Source organism: Bactrocera dorsalis, chromosome 3 (assembly GCF_023373825.1).
Source record: "Bactrocera dorsalis isolate Fly_Bdor chromosome 3, ASM2337382v1, whole genome shotgun sequence".
NCBI classification, from domain to species: domain Eukaryota; kingdom Metazoa; phylum Arthropoda; class Insecta; order Diptera; family Tephritidae; genus Bactrocera; species Bactrocera dorsalis.
In genome coordinates this window covers 29,873,914-29,888,107 of record NC_064305.1, presented here as the reverse complement: position 1 = coordinate 29,888,107, position 14,194 = coordinate 29,873,914, and the positions used below count along the sequence as shown (strand labels likewise).

Below are 14,194 nucleotides of genomic sequence, written 5' to 3'. Positions count from 1 at the left end.
TATCGACTGTAAAACTACCACCGAGTGTGGTTTTTAGTTTTTCCCTTGAATTTGAAAATCTAAGGCAAAAAGGTAGTACATGTTCAGAGTCTTCTATATGCTCTGTACACGTCGGACAGTTCGGACTAATGTCGTTGTGGAATCTGAAAAGGTAGCTTCTGAAGCACCCATGTCCACTAAGTATTTGGGTCAGATGAAAGTCTAGGTCCCCATGTCGTCTGTCTATCCACGAATGGAAGTCCCGTATAAGTCGGTGGGTCCAACGCCCTTTGTGTGAGGAATTCCACCGCTCCTGCCACATTTTAATGCTCTTGTTTCTCTCCTCTGTCGATGCCGATGCGGTTTTAGGCGTTGATAATTGATATAAACGCTCGAGTTCATCTCCCTGGATGTCAATGGGCAGCATGCTAGCTAATACTTCATCAAGGTCGGTCCATATAGTCGGGAAATCACTTATTACCTGAATCGCAGAAAGCCTATACACTGCAATTATTTGTTTAGCATACGCTTTTATATCCATTGCCTGTATCCATACTAGTGCCGCATACAGTATTACGGAACTCATTGGTTTCGCTATTAAGAATCGGCAGCTGGAACGCACCTCTATTGGTCATCATTCTCGATAGGGCATTATACATTTTGTTTGCCTTGGCAGAAGAATACTCCAAGTGTTCTTTAAATTTTAATTAGGATTCTATGTAATATTGCTCCCAGATACTTCAATTACGGCTGCGAAGTAATCTTGCATTCGCCTATGGTGAGCTCTATTCGTTCTTCTATCTTCCTAGTGCTTATGTGTAAAACTTCTGTTTTTTCCTCCGCCAGTTTCTGACTCATAGAAGAGAACCATTGACGTAGACTATTTAAACACTCATTGCATTTATCTCTCAGGTCGGCTAATTGTTTGGCGACTGCTACCACCATGACATCACCCGCAAGTTAAGGAACGTATTCCTTATAATAGTAACAAACAACAAAACAATCTTTTGTTTCAGTAAATAGAATGCATCAAAACAACCTTGAGTTGGAACAACTGAAATGCACTATCACTAAAACAAACAATCCCAAACAAAGAAGTAACAAAACAACATTGAGTTTGAATACCACGACAACCTTATCTTAAAACAAAGAAATTATATCTAAGCGAACAATATATATGTAAACAAACCTAAACAAATAATTAATCTGTATGTAGACAAACTATCAACTATTTAGTAATAAGTAAATATACTAGTTAGTATAAATAGAAGTAAGAACGATGTAATAAGTCAGTCTTAAGAGTATAAATAAAGAGTACACATTTCAGTGCAGCTCAAGATATATTCTTTTGACTCATTTTTACTTCTGGTAAAAATTAACTGGGGGCTCAACCGGGATGGCAAATTTATTTGCTATCCAAAAAGCCAGATTTTATTCCGAAAGGACTAAATCAAAAAATTCCACAGGAAGTAGGACTTCCAGCACTAAATGTCTGAAAAAAGTGCAGAAAAAATTGGCAATGAATATAAGTATAAGTCCTATAACAGCGGACAATACATCCAGAATGCATCAAAGCAGATCCTGAAAAAACGGACAGCGGCGAATTCAGCAAGGTTCACAACAGACCCTGGAACAGCGGACAGCGACAATTCCTGAAAAAGTGGAACAAGGTAAAAAAGTATAGGTCCTGAAATAATGGATAATACTTTCACCAATATTCGCAATAGACCCTGAAAAAGCGGACAACGTTGAATCCTGAAACATTTTACAGTTAATTATAAGTGAGGAAGAAGCAAAGATGCCCCAACTCCAAGCACAAGTAACTGCATTGATGGTAATTATAAACAAGCAACAAGAGGAATTTATACAAAGATTATCCTCAATCAAAAAGTGAAAATTTCCACAAGCAACACCAATTACCCAAAAAAGGCACCGAAAACAAGGCAAGCCAAAATGGTAAATTGTTGTTGAATTCTACAAAATTATCGCTAATTCAAAACTAACTAAAAGGAAACGTTATATGTAACACGAAAAAATCATTAAGTATAGATATGTATTAATTATAAACATAAAAAATCAAACACATACGAAAGGTAAAAATGTTCACAAACACAGCCAATAATTCCAAAAAAAAGGCACCGAAAACAATGCAAGCCAAAAAGGAAAATGGTTGTTGAATTGTAGAAAATTGACGCTAAATTATAAGAAAAAAGAAAGTGGTTGAATTGTAGAAAATTTAAGCGAATTAAAAATTAAATTATAATAGAAAAGAAAGCATCATAAGAAACATGCAAAAACAATAATAAGCCCAGATGTTTTGAAATGAGGACATTTCATTTTAACATAGGGGAGAGTTAAGGAACGTATTCCTTATAATAGTAACAAACAACAAAACAATCTTTTGTTTCAGTAAATAGAATGCATCAAAACAACCTTGAGTTGGAACAACTGAAATGCACTATCACTAAAACAAACAATCCCAAACAAAGAAGTAACAAAACAACATTGAGTTTGAATACCACGACAACCTTATCTTAAAACAAAGAAATTATATCTAAGCGAACAATATATATGTAAACAAACCTAAACAAATAATTAATCTGTATGTAGACAAACTATCAACTATTTAGTAATAAGTAAATATACTAGTTAGTATAAATAGAAGTAAGAACGATGTAATAAGTCAGTCTTAAGAGTATAAATAAAGAGTACACATTTCAGTGCAGCTCAAGATATATTCTTTTGACTCATTTTTACTTCTGGTAAAAATTAACTGGGGGCTCAACCGGGATGGCAAATTTATTTGCTATCCAAAAAGCCAGATTTTATTCCGAAAGGACTAAATCAAAAAATTCCACAGGAAGTAGGACTTCCAGCACTAAATGTCTGAAAAAAGTGCAGAAAAAATTGGCAATGAATATAAGTATAAGTCCTATAACAGCGGACAATACATCCAGAATGCATCAAAGCAGATCCTGAAAAAACGGACAGCGGCGAATTCAGCAAGGTTCACAACAGACCCTGGAACAGCGGACAGCGACAATTCCTGAAAAAGTGGAACAAGGTAAAAAAGTATAGGTCCTGAAATAATGGATAATACTTTCACCAATATTCGCAATAGACCCTGAAAAAGCGGACAACGTTGAATCCTGAAACATTTTACAGTTAATTATAAGTGAGGAAGAAGCAAAGATGCCCCAACTCCAAGCACAAGTAACTGCATTGATGGTAATTATAAACAAGCAACAAGAGGAATTTATACAAAGATTATCCTCAATCAAAAAGTGAAAATTTCCACAAGCAACACCAATTACCCAAAAAAGGCACCGAAAACAAGGCAAGCCAAAATGGTAAATTGTTGTTGAATTCTAGAAAATTATCGCTAATTCAAAACTAACTAAAAGGAAACGTTATATGTAACACGAAAAAATCATTAAGTATAGATATGTATTAATTATAAACATAAAAAATCAAACACATACGAAAGGTAAAAATGTTCACAAACACAGCCAATAATTCCAAAAAAAAGGCACCGAAAACAATGCAAGCCAAAAAGGAAAATGGTTGTTGAATTGTAGAAAATTGACGCTAAATTATAAGAAAAAAGAAAGTGGTTGAATTGTAGAAAATTTAAGCGAATTAAAAATTAAATTATAATAGAAAAGAAAGCATCATAAGAAACATGCAAAAACAATAATAAGCCCAGATGTTTTGAAATGAGGACATTTCATTTTAACATAGGGGAGAGTTAAGGAACGTATTCCTTATAATAGTAACAAACAACAAAACAATCTTTTGTTTCAGTAAATAGAATGCATCAAAACAACCTTGAGTTGGAACAACTGAAATGCACTATCACTAAAACAAACAATCCCAAACAAAGAAGTAACAAAACAACATTGAGTTTGAATACCACGACAACCTTATCTTAAAACAAAGAAATTATATCTAAGCGAACAATATATATGTAAACAAACCTAAACAAATAATTAATCTGTATGTAGACAAACTATCAACTATTTAGTAATAAGTAAATATACTAGTTAGTATAAATAGAAGTAAGAACGATGTAATAAGTCAGTCTTAAGAGTATAAATAAAGAGTACACATTTCAGTGCAGCTCAAGATATATTCTTTTGACTCATTTTTACTTCTGGTAAAAATTAACTCGCATAAGCTACTAGTTTCACGTGTGTTGGTTGCTCTCTTCTTAGCATCCCGTCATACATAAGGTTCCATAATAGTGGACCTAACACTGAGTCTTGTGGTACTCCACTCGAAATAGAGTAGCTCTTGGTGAATTTATCCGTATCAAAAATCAGCTTTTTGTTTTTAAAATAACTCGTTATTATGTTTATGAGGTATTCAGTGACCCCTATTTCATCCAGGGCTTTGATTTTGTCTGCCCATTTTGCCGAGTTGAACGCATTCTTTACATACAGGGTAATCAGCGCGCAATACTTTTTGTGCGCTGGCGCTGTATCTTCCTCGGATCGGGGAACACCTCTTCTAATATAGTTAGGCCGCACGAAACCTTGTCGTTACATTAGACTGTTAAACAGCCTTATGATAACTTATACATACCAGATACATATCGCAGTATCGTTTCATATTAACAAATAGATCCTGTATATAGAAATTAGTTAGTATTTCCAAAATGAAGAAGCAATTTGATTTTGATGCCAATTTTTATATAGATCGGTGCATAAACTCTTCTTCTTGACCTCATTTCGCTCGTAAATAATTTTTGCTTTAATTTTTACTCTCGTTTCCAATGGGTTTCATACTATAATAAATTTTTTCTTTTTCACATTCATCTATCTTGGACTAATATTAGTACAACATTAGAATGGTTCATAAAAATTAAAAGTTTTTTTTATTGAAAAGGAAAAAATTCATTATATACTTTTATTTTTTATTCCTCTGCAAACGGTTTAATTACTCAGTAAACTGCTCATTGGTAAACATAGCTAAACTCACCGTTTTGTATATTTTGCGAACAATTGGAAATGTTTAAGGTGTATTAGTTTACACAGAATAAGATAAAATTCATTTTTATACTTAATAAGCATAACTTTTGGTCAAGGTTTACCATATGCATAAATTTCATATGAACGAGTATGTAGTATATATATGTACGAGTATATCTTTTGATTCTTTCTGCGTTAATCAGAAAGGTTTTTTTATTGTGTATATTCCGCGTAAGTGTCATGCTTTTTGGTCTTTTGATTTGGAGATTTTCATCTAGTAAGTTGTATATAACAGTTATACCCTGAACAGTGTTTATTATTTTCTCCACTAATGTCAAGAGCATCAGAAACGCTACAAAATATACACTTATACATAAGTAATATGCGCGATGAGATGAGTTAAGGTACAGTTCTAGTCTAGGATTTTGAAAAAATTCGATTTTTTTTGCATATTTTGAATGTTTAGACTTTCAAAAATATGACCTTGGAATAATTTTTCAAAATTCGACTGATTTTCGGAGATACAGCTGATTTTGTGACGTGACGTTCGTGTTCACTAGAATTGTCTCCTAAACTTTAAACGCGTTTTTCTGGAAACTACTTTTTTTGAGGTGGTTGACATGATATCTCAAGTTCTACTAAACCGATTCCTTTGAAATTTGGCATATGTCTTCTCTATACAATGCTGTATCGTGTCTGCCTTGGATTACCAAAAACTTTAAATTGAAGTATTTTTAAAAAATTCGAAAATGTCGATAAAATCGGTTCAAAATTTTTTTTTTTATTTTCAAGTCGCCGACATTTTGTTATTTTTTTTTTTTTGAAAATGGTCAACCCGATAACGAAATCCTAACTAATGAAGAATCTTCTTGTTTTTTGTGTTTTAGATCTCTACAAGGGTTGAAATCATGTCAAACAGGACGCACCGCTTTTTTTGAAGCCCCCACTCCACAGGCCCGTATCTGGACGAATTTTGGTTTATTTTTTTGGAATTTTTTTTATGTTATTAAAATGTCAATAAAAAAATACAAAAAAATGGATAGTAAAAATGTTATTCATATTTTTTATATTAGTTTAAGAAATGCCTAAAATTCATTCGTCTAGACCAGAATACCCTCTTATGCCTGATCTGATATGTTATTTTTCTACTAAAGAAAATGAAAAATGCCATTAATCGAAAACCTATAAATAGCCATAGCTCAGCCGAAAATTGATACACAAAACTGAAACTTGATGCAACGAATCGCAACAATGAAAGACACCTGCAGTTTGAAAATTGGCAAAAAGTGAGGGTGGCCCGGAGTATAATGTAGATGTATCCCACACCACTTAAGGTATGTCACCTAAATTTGTTTGAATTTCTATACTTCTCGCGATAGCAGATTATAACCACGCCCACTCCTCATATAATGGCTTTGTTAAAAACTATAAAAGGCGTGATAAATAAATAGCCAACACAAAAGCTTGAGTTGGGCTTATGAAAGTTTTACAAAATATTTTAAAATATAAATTTCACAGATTCACTCAAGACCTAAACTTGGATTTAGAAGACAGAGTTTCGAGAGAATGTTGAATAACAAGCTTAAAATTTGATAACTATCTGTTAGAATTTTTTTCTTTTTACTCCTTAAAAAGCATTGGCTACATTTTTAAACTAAATCTAACAACAATCTAAAATAACATTACAACAAATAGTACATTTTTAACCTTTTGCAATAAATGAAATTTCCAAGTGCCAATTACATACCAATTTTTTTACTGATCTTCTTCTCTCCTCTCCTTGCAAGTATGTTTCCTAAGTATTTCTTATAATTCAACAACAGAATAATCGTATTTTTAATATCAATGAACGAAGATCTAAACAATGTCTAGTGAGTATGCAGAACATAAGAGAAACCACAAATTTACTTTGTTTTACTTCACTGGCGTATGAACCCTGCAAAACATAGATGTGGCGTATGCAAATAGGAATTTTTATATAAGTATGTGTATGTGTAATCATATACACCACTACACATTGATTCAATATTCTGACTGGGTATTAAATCAAACTTACATACATATTTTTGTGATTTTTTGAGTGTTTTACTAACATTTGGTATTTTCATTTCCATTTTGGCCAAAATCTCCAGTTGCAAAATCAATTTGTGTGTATGTATATTTGCTTTTGAGTGTGATATGATGGCACCAGCTATGCCGAACAGTTGAAAGTGAAAATTGGTACTGAAATATGTACACAAACTCATCACATACGCTCAAGTCCCCTCTACCCCGTAAAACTGACGCACAACTTTTTTTTTCATTTTAAACACTCTCGCGAGTGTAAGTGCATATTGAGTCACCAGTGGTTTGTATTCCCAAATAAATTTGATCGTTAATTATTCACCTAAAAATAAACACTTTTATGCTGGTATTCTGCTTGTCACGATTGTCTCATGTCTCTAATTGAGACAATTATAATTTAGTGACTCTGTTAGTCAGGATGTCTCATTTTGGTATTCTGGCAGATACAGTCTCAAAATATTCACCAAATAGTATGGTGGAAAGAAGGGCAGCAATCAGCTGTTTAGTTTAGCTGATTAGAGATGAGTGCAAGTGCACAATCGTAATGTATGAAACGATTGCATGCAATTAGTTTTTTTTCATAAGATTTGAGCAGTAAAACTTCTTCTTAATAATTGCACAGCACTAAAATAGTTTATAATAAATGCTTAACATATGCATTTTATCTGAATCAATTGTTAAGTAAATATGAAAAAAATTAACAACACAGTTATCGATTAACACATGTGTTCATCCTTATATTTGATAATAATGGAAAAGTAAGGTAAGTAATTGTAAATAATATAAATTTCATTATTTTATGATAATTATAGTATACTCGTTTGTATAATATATCTTTTTTACAGATCATAATAAAGTGTTGCGCGTCTCGAAGGAGCAGATAGAGTGCTATCTCATCTTTGTGCGGGTTCACCCGGAGATAAAGCTGCATAAAAACGACCCATTGCGGCCGAAAATAATGGAGGAGCTTTGAGCGGAACTCTCCGTGCAATTAAATGCGCTAAAAGGGCCCACTCGGAACCCCATCAAATGGAGAGAGGTAATTTTTAACCATAGATATTGGCATATATATGTATTTATGTTCTTTGTTTTACAGAATCTGAGCCATTGGAAAAACCAAATAAGATCACGTGCAAGGAAAGCCAAGGCGCACAAGCAGGTGACAGATGGCGGTCCCAGCTCAACAATTGAGCTCTCTGAAACCGAGCAAAGAGCTTTGGATACGTTGGGGTTAATCGCGGTTGATGGGTTGGCTGATGTACCAGCCATTGGCACAGAGGTAAGAATAACTAGAAAGACCAATACGAGTGTGCAGAATTTTTAATTGTTTTTTCTTTTTCTAATTTAGGAAGAAGTACTATTCACAGCTGCCCCATCGCCCCTGAATACGACTTCGGATGCGTTCAATGACTGCACTCCGTCATCGTCCCGTAGCAAAAAATTGACGACGGACGAAATGTTCCGAAATTATTTGATGCTTTGTGCTTTTTTATGTACATATGAATTATTTATTGTTATGTTTTTTGTACGAAAAGTGTAGGAAAAAAATGTTCCTTTTTATGTATAAGTATATGCATTATTTTATTGTTATGTTTTTTGTACGAAAAGTGAAAGTGAAAAATGTTCCTTCATATGTACATATATATGTATTATTTTATTGTTATGTTTATTTATTTTAAAAATGAAATAAATTAATTTGGAATTGAATTATATTTTGGTAGAATTTTAATTATCTAATGTGTTAATGCACCTTTGACATGCTGATCTGCCTCGAGTGTAATACTCCCACGAATGGATTTCAGAGATTGCTCCCACATTTTCAGGAGTTGATCGATCTGGCAATATTTCGGTTTCATTTAGAAAAATGCCACGTTTTTGTAAAATATTGTGAAATATTGTATAAGTATAAACAAATAATGCAGCTTTGGAATGTTTGTACCGCAATGTACGTTCTTTTGAAATGCAACGAAAGCGTGATTTTAAAACTCCAAATGCTATTTCAATCGTGTTTCTTGCTCTTATGTACCTAGTATTGAAATTTTGTTTGGTATTTCAGGGTTTGCCACCGGTGTAAGAAGCTATGGCTCCAATGGATATCCCGAATCACCCAAAAGCCATTTAAAAGCTCCATCAGAGTGTTCTCGTATTAGCTTTATCCTTGCTGGCGAAGTAGTCCATATACCGGAGTCATGACATGAGCCGGGAAATTTTGCATTCATATGTACATATATATGTATTATTTTATTGTTATGTTTATTTATTTTAAAAATGAAATAAATTAATTTGGAATTGAATTATATTTTGGTAGAATTTTAATTATCTAATGTGTTAATGCACCTTTGACATGCTGATCTGCCTCGAGTATAATACTCCCACGAATGGATTTCAGAGATTGCTCCCACATTTTCAGAAGTTGATCGATCTGGCAATATTTCGGTTTCATTTAGAAAAATGCCACGTTTTTGTAAAATATTGTGAAATATTGTATAAGTATAAACAAATAATGCAGCTTTGGAATGTTTGTACCGCAATGTACGTTCTTTTGAAATGCAACGAAAGCGTGATTTTAAAACTCCAAATGCTATTTCAATCGTGTTTCTTGCTCTTATGTACCTAGTATTGAAATTTTGTTCATTTGGTATTTCAGGGTTTGCCACCGGTGTAAGAAGCTATGGCTCCAATGGATATCCCGAATCACCCAAAAGCCATTTAAAAGCTTCATCAGAGTGTTCTCGTATTAGCTTTATCCTTGCTGGCGAAGTAGTCCATATACCGGAGTCATGACATGAGCCGGGAAATTTTGCATTCACGTGCCGGAAAATTGGTTCATCGTCACAAACCTATTGGGAAAATTAGTTATTAATTAGTTATTGAATATAATACTTACCGCTTAACATTAATGCTATAATAACCTTTTCTGTTCATATAATCATGCGGTACAACTATGTTTGACAAGGCAGGTGCAATTATGCCAACACGAGTGAAATCAATTGCTCCAATTACACCCTTTATTCCAAATTTCGAACTAAATCTGGAATACAATTGTTGTATACCGATTTATTTTCTTTTAAATTGGAATACAACTTACCCAGTCTTAATTCTATTGTATTCTTCAACAGAATTAGGAAAACGCACTTCGCCGTGTTTACGCTCCACCACCAATTTACAAATATATTCGATACAACGGGAAATGGTGGGTTGGCTCATCACCGCGAAAAATGCATTTCCCACGCAACATTGACATGAGCTATTGCATAGAAAATATAAAACTGAAATAAACTAGAGAAATTTGATTGCATGAAAACATACTGTTTCTTTAAGGTTAAAATGTAACTCACCCGAAGTTCAAATGGAATCGATGTTTGCTGTTGGTCATACGGCTTGAGTTGATTAATGAGATCCCAGCACAAAGATTTGGGAAATCGGAAGAACTTCCTGAATGTGTTCTCTTCGTATAAAAACGGATCTTTTTTGTTTCGCAAAATAGTCAGATTTCGCCTGCGAATGTAGCTAGAAGATATGCACCTTATTATCCATTATTAAATATTAATACATTACCTCTCTTCCTCTTTTTCATCATAAGGTAAAATAGTCCAACTTCATCAGCCATTGTTTTGCTCTTGTTTTTCTATGACTTGGTGCAAGGCATATAACAAGTTAGAGACTGATATTGCTCAATTAGAGATAATACAAACTCGCCAGAATACCAAACAGTCACTAAATAGATTTCACCACTTATTCGTCTCTATTAGAGACTTGAGACTGCTCGCAGAATACCGTCATTATTCTTAGATGAATTTTCAGTAGAATAAGCACTTCTTAAAATGATCTCATATTAAGTGTTAGGCATTGGGAAGTTTGTCCGGTGTCACTTGTTCACTCTGAATGGCAACTCAAACATATGTATTTGTTGAATAAACAGAATACTTCGAGTGGCATGGTATACATGCTGCTTCTACATTAATTGGTGCCACTTTTACATATTGAGTTCTAAGAGGCTGCATTCTTACTTACTTTATTTACAAGAAATCTAAAAATTTTATATTTCAAAAATACTAGACCATCCCCGCATTGAGCTTTTTCGTCAATGGACCAAAGCTGAAGGGGAAAGTTGGAGGGATAGTAACAACAGAACGAACAGGTATGCGCGCATTCGGGAGTTGGATCTGCGGGTCTCGCCCAAGCTCAGCTTACCTCGTTCACCAACAAGCACTCGTGCAGTTGCGAAAGCCTTACGGCCCAGTGTGGAACGTAAAAAGTCCATTGAACTAACATCTTACTTTTAGTGGGATTCACATCGCCACGATGATAGATTGTCCAGTGGACACTCACGCGGTGAGACCACAAATTTTGTAGGACGCAATTTTTCAAAGTTGTATGGAGGTAACTGAGTTGGAAACATCCAAACACTTTCTCCCCCACTATCCACCTTTTGCTAGATTAAGGTTGAAGCATCTCACAGCCTTTTGGCTTCGGTGTTAAGGCATCACAACGGACAAGCATCTTTAGCTGTCCAAGTGGGATTATTCGTAGCATCATGAAAATCAGCTTATTTACCTCACCGTACTTGACCTAAAATACCAGTCCAAATTTTGCTCCTTTGCTGTTGACATGAATTTTATTAAAAGTTTTTTCTCCTGATTTTTTCTTTTCGATGTTATATGTACTTGTATATACTTTCTGTCCACCTATCTCCAATAGGTCATAAATTTTGTGAAAATATTCTTCTTTGCTCTTCAAAACTAGTTGAAAGCTCTTTCTCTAAAAATTGCTTTAGTAGAGGATTCCATCCGGATATTCAAAACCATAATAATTAGAACGTTTGTCATAGGCAATACTAATACGATATTCAATATACAGGGTAGGCCATTTAAAGTTGACCCATCTGGCAACGCTGTAACTTTTAACAGCGCTGACAAATCGGCTAATGTCATACCGCGTTAGAAGCGTCATTCGAAGACAATTTATACCATGGAACAGTACACTCCAAAAGAACGCGCTGAAAATTTTGGCAAATGGGTCATCGAAATGGCTGAAAACGAACTTGACTTTTGGCGAAAACTCATCATGTCAGACGAGGCACATTTCTCGTTGAATGGAGGCGTAAACAAGCAAAATTGCCGATTTTATGCCACCGAAAATCCTCAATTAATTGAAGAACAGCCTCTTTACGACCAAAAAGTAACAGTTTGGTGCGGTGTTTGCGCGAATATGATCATCGGACCGTATTTTTTCGAAGACGATGATGGAGCCACGACAACAGTCAATGGTGAGCGTTATCGAGCCATGATAACGGATTTTGTGATACCCATTATTCGCGAAAATGACATGGATAACTTCTGGTTTCAACAGAACGGGGCTACATGCCATACAGCTCGACCAACAATCAATTTATTGCGACCATTTTTCCCCGGGCGATTGATATCGAAAAATGGTGATGTTGACTGGCCACCGAGATCACCAGATTTGACGCCACCAGACTTTTATTTGTGGGGTTATTTGAAATCCAAGGTATACGCTAATAAGCCAAAGACCTTAGCTCAACTGAAAGCCAACATTCGACGTGAAACAGCCGCCATATCATCCGAAACATTGGCCAAAGTCATGGAAAATGTCGAAAAAAGAGTGCATTTAGCTGTCAAAGCTAAAGGTGCCCATTTACGCGATCTAATTTTTAAATATTAGCTGAAACAAATCCCCTTGGACCAAAATAAATTATTTTTGAAATGAACAAAAAACATTGTTTTCTTTTGTTCTTTTTTTTAGAAACAAATGGGTCAACTTTAAATGGCCTACCCTGTACTCCTAGCAATACTCACATCAGCAAAATCTTCACAACCTTAATCTGGGAAAAAAATATTTTCGTATTATGTTAATAGGTGTCGTTGCAATCACATATCGCTATATTTTGAAATGTTCAAAAAGGGAAGAATACCACGAAAACCACCAATGAAATTTGTGAAGTTTACGGAGGCGATGCTGTATTAGTTCGTGTAGCACAACAGTGGTTCGCTCGCTTCCGTTCTGGAAATTTCGAAATTTCGATTTACACTGATGAAATAAAGTCTCCTGCGAAAAAATGGCAAAAAGTGGTCGAACAAAATGTTACAAATTTGTTTATTTATTTATTAGTATAAAAAAAAATAAGTTAAAGTTGTTTAGAAATATTGAAAGACTTTTCGAATACTCAATATTATGCGCATAAATAGTGTTTTGTAAGAAATCGATAGGGACTCCTCACATCAAATTAATCAGGTGAAGAGACGCATTGATTATTTTTAAATCTGATTTGATTAAAACTTGAAATTCTTTTGCGGCTTTATTTGAAACGTTATTTTGCTCAAAATTACATAACTTCAATAAATCTGTAACTAATGGAGAATCCAAAAATATACATATATGATCAGTTTCCAGTATACAAATCAATTAGCAATTAAGGTAACGGTAATAAACTTTGCACGAATAATGTTTGTAATGTGTGCGACCTTATGACCAAAAATTGTTAAAATCCAATAAAAAATATATAACTGAACTTAAGGGGTAATCCTTCTCTTATAATGGTATGGTATGTCAAAAACGTATTGAATCGGGCCAATACTTCCCTTAGCCCCCAAATACAAGTATTTAATATACAAGTTTTCGAACTTCGGGGTGACATTGTCCATCAGATATAGGCCAATATTTGAGTTATTTCAATGAAAATTTCAGAACGTATTTTACTCATAACAGTACATCTTTTTGCTTAAAAAACATAAATTTGAGCAAAAACTTGACCCAGCCCCCATATAACTAATATCAGGATTTTCGAGCATCCGACTGATTTTCTCTATATGATTGTTTTTACACCTTAAGATATTTCCTTGGCTTTGATTCTTTCTTACTTGTTTTGTATACAATTTGAAATGTTCCTTTCACTTTCAGAACTGCCGCCGTCCATTTTGCACATAACACCGTTATATAGTCACATGCTTTGTAAGCCCGTCATATTTTCGCAAGCACTGTTTATTTGCTAGATCCAAACTACATGCAATTGTTGTTGTGTAAACTTTGCATTTGTTTTGGCAAACTCTGCTCGAGTTTGTTTGTTTTAAGAAGAAACTTCAAATGTGTTTATATTTGCTCAAGATGCATTTGATTTACGTATGAGTATACTCACTGGCATTTGTATACGAATTCATAGT

General features: G+C 34.2%; 1 protein-coding gene across 1 annotated transcript; it reads right to left on the bottom strand.

Annotated features, from left to right (window-relative positions):
* Positions 1–9,819: 9,819 nt before the first annotated feature.
* Positions 9,820–13,950, bottom strand: LOC115065868 (putative nuclease HARBI1). The gene is given in 5 exon segments (XM_049452629.1): positions 9,820–9,905; positions 9,908–10,044; positions 10,102–10,292; positions 10,352–10,523; positions 13,895–13,950. Coding segments are annotated over 5 exon segments (642 nt in total).
* Between the last annotated feature and the right edge of the window lie 244 nt (positions 13,951–14,194).